Source organism: Acyrthosiphon pisum, chromosome X (genome assembly GCF_005508785.2).
Source record: "Acyrthosiphon pisum isolate AL4f chromosome X, pea_aphid_22Mar2018_4r6ur, whole genome shotgun sequence".
Classification (NCBI taxonomy): Eukaryota; Metazoa; Arthropoda; class Insecta; order Hemiptera; family Aphididae; genus Acyrthosiphon; species Acyrthosiphon pisum.
This window is the reverse complement of record NC_042493.1, coordinates 106298606-106304466: the sequence shown is the minus strand read 5'-3', so window position 1 is coordinate 106304466 and position 5861 is coordinate 106298606. Positions and strand designations below refer to the sequence as shown.

General features: G+C 29.5%; 2 protein-coding genes and 1 long non-coding RNA gene across 3 annotated transcripts in view; all 3 read right to left on the bottom strand.

Moving 5' to 3' along the window:
• Nucleotides 1–2114, bottom strand: part of LOC115033358 (beta-hexosaminidase subunit beta-like) — a 5651-nt gene extending 3537 nt beyond the window's left edge. Inside the window, exon 1 of the mRNA XM_029485733.1 lies at nt 1896–2114. Coding sequence (XP_029341593.1) covers nt 1896–2087 — 192 coding nt within the window. The 5' untranslated portion in view covers nt 2088–2114. The remainder of the gene's footprint in view (nt 1–1895) is intronic.
• Nucleotides 2115–3362: 1248 nt separating this feature from the next.
• On the bottom strand, nt 3363–5383 carry LOC100161306 (beta-hexosaminidase subunit alpha-like; the record flags this gene model as incomplete). The annotated part of the gene is given in 5 exon segments (XM_029485375.1): nt 3363–3417; nt 3483–3678; nt 4898–5010; nt 5174–5316; nt 5318–5383. Coding segments are annotated over 5 exon segments (573 nt in total), but the record flags the coding sequence as incomplete, so codon positions are not given.
• A 66-nt stretch (nt 5384–5449) lies between these two features.
• LOC107883519 overlaps nt 5450–5861 on the bottom strand; it is a 1053-nt gene continuing 641 nt past the window's right edge. The window contains exons 2-3 of the long non-coding RNA XR_001679349.2: nt 5660–5857; nt 5450–5582 (exon numbers count right to left, since the gene is read on the bottom strand). This is a non-coding gene — a long non-coding RNA (uncharacterized LOC107883519). The remainder of the gene's footprint in view (nt 5583–5659; nt 5858–5861) is intronic.

Genomic DNA, 5861 nt, shown 5'->3' with positions numbered 1-5861 from the left:
ATTTTAATTATTATTTAAAATATAATACCATATTAATTATTTTTACTATACACATTAGTACATCCCCAATCAATTTATTTATTATTAACCCTCGTTAGTCACATCGCTGTCTAAAAAACTGGGCATTTATAATTTTTCAAATTACTCATTGTAAGTGATTTACATTATTTCGTGTACTTTAATACCTACCTCCAATGTCCAAGTCAAGCTATCATTTATTGCTATTTAAAACAATTATCTATTGTTTGATGAATTTATAGGTATTTTTAAAGTCACAAACCTGTCAAAAATACCGTGACTAAACTCGGAATAAATTTTGTTTAATAGGTATTATTTTCGTCAGTGATTATTTTTTTTTGGTAAAAAAAAAATATCATAATCGTTTACCTATTATTATATATTTTTATTTATTATTAAATAATTATATTATAAAGAAATATTCATTATATCATATATATTATATAATACATTAAACACAATTACTACCTATATAAAGTTTTTTTTTTTATCATTTGGCCTGCCCTAATAAAAGTGTCTAGTTTCGCCTATGACGACCACCTTCGACTAAACTATGGATTGTGTACTAGTTAAAACTTAAAAGCATCAAGTATCAATACGCCATTTGTATCGTGCTGATTTTATTATATTTTTTAACATTTAAAACTAGATGGTGCTAAAATAAATTTTAATCCAGTTTACTAATGATTCAATTCATCTATAAAGTCATTACTCATTAGGCCAGGGTAAAAAGGTAAAACACATTTAAAAAAAAAGTATTTGAAAGTATCTGTGAATACTTTTCAAATGTATTTGTATTTGAACTTAAATACTTTTTTTTCAAGTATTCAGATACGTATTTTAAGTACTTTTGAAAATAAGTATCTGTATCTGTACTTGAATACTTCTTAAAAGTGATGCTTGGATCATAATAGGCTCTGAGTTTTTTTAAGGAGGTGGTGGGTGGGTAACGGACAATCGCCAGTGGATGATGATATTTTGTATTAACTATGATCTATAGTACCTATACAGTATACATATTTTAGTAATAACTACGCGGCAGTTGTTACAAATATTAAAGTGAATGCCTTTATCGGGATATATTGATGGTGAACGTTGGGTGAAATATTATACTAGTCTCTTAACAATTTTAAGTTAATCAAGTCACAGCCATTATGATTTATTGACGTCATGCGTGTGTGGCGTGTTTGAAGATTTCGAACGAAACATTATAAATATAATAACCTAACTTCTTTGTATAATGTATATACCGGGTGATTATCTTATCATTGAACACCTATAATTTCAAAAAGTATAAATTTCAAAAAAAAAAAAAAATGTTTATTTTATTTTTAGTCTTTAAAACAACATTTTTAAAAAATATATAGTTTTTAATATTTTTGAAGTTTTTTCTACTTTTTTAAAAGACAACACAGTTTCAATTTCATATTTCAAAGCAGAATATGTTTCGATACATAAAAATACAATACAAAGTTATAACTATTTACAGTTTTGATGAGCAGAGTGGAGGGGTACGCCGGGAACCCCTCAAAATGTTGGTCCACTACTCCGCTCCACTAAAATTTGAATACTTATTACTTATAATTCATAAACTACTCATCTTAAATTCGATTGTTATATGTATCAAAATATAAAGAAAAATATTCTGCTTTCAAAGATCAAAAGAAAACTGTGTTGTGATTCAAAAAACTAAAAAAAACTCAAAAAAATTATGAGGATAAAAATATAACTTTTTAATAACCACGTTATTTTGTAACGTCTTGAAAACATGTGAAAAATATATTTTCAAAAAAATTAATACTATTTTAATAATGAGTTTCCGACTCTAAATGAATCACCCTATATATAATATTATAAAAGATATTATAAATACTTGCCTTCGACAAGATCGAATAATCATAAGAGTCCTTCCACACATGGACCACGGCGTTGGGATCGAGGTGGATATTGTCATCAAATATTTCTTCCCACACGATGGGCACGGTTTTCAAACTTCGCGTTATGTTGAAAATGTTTGCGAAGTAGTAGTCTTTTAATTCGACGACGTTCTTTATGTTATTGCGGTGCATAAAGTTTTGTACCTTTTTGTTCGTGGTCCTGCAGTCGACGAAAAGCAATTTATTACATTTAATATATAAACCTAACACTTGCATATTGTAAGTAATTTGGAGCAGAATTATTGGGAAATGGCTGAAACAGATTGGATTTAAGTCCACCTGTTGTATACCTGCAGGGTTTCGGTAATGTTCATAATTTCCAAATTAAAATGTACTGTAGATAAAAATCTAACGTAACCTAACCCAAGATTTATGATGAATTTTAATCGTACATAACATTATGTTTAAAAACGCGGCTTAACATTGTTTTCCAAAATATTAGGTATCCGGATTATACGACGATTAAGTATAGTGATTGCTTTTTGGTAATTATTAAGGACATTGAAAATAGTATTATCATTGTCTAATGATATAATAGATATACAATAATGGTCTAAAATATAAACGTGTGTACAACCAATCAGGTATGATTGCAGGTTAACACCGTGTCATAATATTTACATTTGCATTGATACATTACTTAAATTCGGCGGGTCCGACGATTTATATCCTGATCATATTGTGTGTTCCGTCACACTACAGAGCGTCATATGCGGAAAATACAATAAGCTGTTTTGTTTTTCATCGGAATCGCCGGTTTTACGTATGAAAGTTCAAAAACCAGATTATAAAAACAATGTTAAATTTAATATAAAATGATATTAGGTATTTGTGTTTATTTTTATACAATTATACCTATTGGCTATCACTAAACTATTTTAAACATTATATTATTTGTACGACTAGCCGGTAAATCTAGAAATAACGAATATATTATTAATTATATGTACCTATTAGGTATAATCAGCATTTGGGAAATAATAATATTTTGTGAATAATTTGAATTGATTGAATAATAAATATTTGACAGATAATATTGTATAAATATTATCTACTCACGATAACATAATATTGTTCTATAATATTATTGCGTAAAAATGTTGACTTAATATTTTTATAAAGTTTCCAAATTTAATATGAACTTCAAGGCCAAAGAATATAACTAAAATATTATGTCCTACTTATTTACGCAATTTTTTTTAAATATTTTTACGACTATAATATATTATTATTGTCTTGAAAATAAACCATAATTAGAGAATATTAAAATGCTGTGTGGGGCGCGAGCTCTGTTGTAAAAGTACATAATATACTGCTTACACACCAAACCACATATAAACTACAGGGGACAACAATTATTAGATTATAAAATTCAAATATTTCGTAATTGAATGAGTATCATATTATTCATTTGAATAACTCCCTTCCTTCTTTAAGCCCGAGCCTGACTTGAATGCGTGACCTGGATACGTTGAAATATTACATTGTAAATTGTAATAATGCACAAAAACAATAAATTGTCATTACCAACACGAATTATCTACTTCGTCGCCACCGAGGTGTAAGTAATTGTCTTGAAATAATTCGCTGACTTCGGAAAATAGCGTTCTGATAAAATCGTAGTTTTCCCCGACCGTCGGGTCGATAGGCCCAAATTGATTTGGATCCGAACACTCAGTTAGTAGTCCCGGAATACCACCGAGTGCCCAAGATAACGAATGTCCTGAATATAAAAAATATCGTACAATATATTAATATGAGTCGTTAACAATAACCCGCCTGTTCGGTGTTCTTATATAGTATACGAGTAAAATTGTTGTAACACAGTTGCATTTGAAAATAAAATTTTGTTTTATGTTATTTACAATTAAAACGTTATAAAATTTGTGCGTGTATCGCTATTTAAAATAGTGTTAATACCAGGGACTGGAACCGAACCTAAAAGAACCGGTTCTGGAACCGGAACCTTTAAAATATTAAGAACCGGAACCGGAACCGAAACCTTTATTTTAATATAATGAAGTACCGGAACCGAACCGGAATTTTTGAATTAAAAAGGTACTTTTAGGTTCGAAAATAAAATAATTTTAATTATCATATTTAAAAGTATTACGGTTTTGTGTATAACCTATGTATCTATGATATATTATGAGTTTTCTAATATTACTCATACCCCAATTAACCTAACCCAACCTCAATTACACCCACATTCTGGATGACTATTTGAAATTATTATACTTTTTGGTACCGAAATTATCTGGAACCGGAACCTAAATTATTTGGAACCGGTACCTTTATTTTTTTTTCATCAAAGAACCAGAACCGAACCGGAATCGTTATTTTATTTTTGGAGAACCGGTACCGGAACCGATACCGATAAATTCAAAAGGTTCCAGTCCTTGGTTAATACATACCTATATTAAATTTAAAAATAATAATTAATGGTGGTAGGCAATGGCCCGGATACGGAATATAATAATATAATCAATTCTTAGATTGTTTGCATGAAATAATTAATGTTTATACGAAACCAATATTGACCTTTTAATTAAATAAATTTGAAAATATTTCGTTTTTCGTTATTTGTCGTTTAATGATATACCTATTCTATAAATTACGTTATGCGTTAAATTTTGTTTAATGATAAAATATAATATATTTTGTTAATCATTATGTTTTGTTTTTGCGGTATTTAATCGTTTTTGATTATCGCTTTCCGTTATAATTATTTTTATAAATTTCATTAGTTTTTTGTCAAATATGACGTTAATATAACGTTTGCAAGCCCTGATAGGTACCAATATTGAAATAATAAAATGTATGTACAATTATTATACGCATTACAGATTGTCTTATCCCAGACAGCATTTTGTAATTATAATATTATTAAAGAAAAAAATGCTGTCTGAGATTATAACTGGTTCTGTGGTGTCCGTACTTACCTGGGGTGTCGAATTCTGGAATAACACAAATGCCTCGAAGTTTTGCGTGTTCGATCACACGTTTGACGTCATCTTTCGTATAAATGGCCGATTTCCCGAAAGCTCCTCTTTCGCTGTAGGTACATAACAATAATTTGTAAATATAAAAATTATGTCCAATAAGGACAGCGCCGACTGTCGTCGATATATTTTTACAATAATTGTTAAAAAAAAAAAAAAAATCATCATAGGTAAATTATAATATAGGTACACCAAAAATTAGTTAAAATGTCAGACCTCAGGTTCGGAAAAGCGCTGCTCTGATACGGGAAGCTCTGGTCGCCTATTATGTGCCAGTGAAACACGTTCATTTTCGAATACGACATGGCGTCTAGAGTTTTCGTGATCGATTCGATGGGGAAATAATGACGAGACGTAGGTATCTAATAGAAATCCACGATGCCTGAATTTCGGATAGTCCACTATTGACGTGCGCCGAATCACAAACTGTGTATATTATATATTGTGATTACATTTTACATCATAAATTCGCGAAGTTTGCGTGAGTGTTAAAATGTTTAAAATAATACTGTCGAACCGTCCGTTTCCAAATAAATCAACTGAGAAAATGTTTCTAGACCTCTGAAAATGCCCCAAATAGACGATGCAAGTAAAAGTCCACTGGAATTGTTTATTTTGATTTCGTCTGTAGAAAAAAAAATTCAAAACTGTATTGATATGCACAATAATAGAGGTATTAAGAAAATATAAAAAGTACTCTACATTTTTCGTCCATATTCAACGAAGGATAATTTTCACAGGGATTTGTCATCTGCACATTGAGCACTTCCATCTTGCCAATGATTAAGTCCGTAGATAAACTAGTGTATCGTGTAAATGTTTTCGTAGCTTTTAAAAACAGCATAGAATTATACCGTTTAAATGCATCTTACATAGGTCCTCACAACTATAACCTGTAATCTAA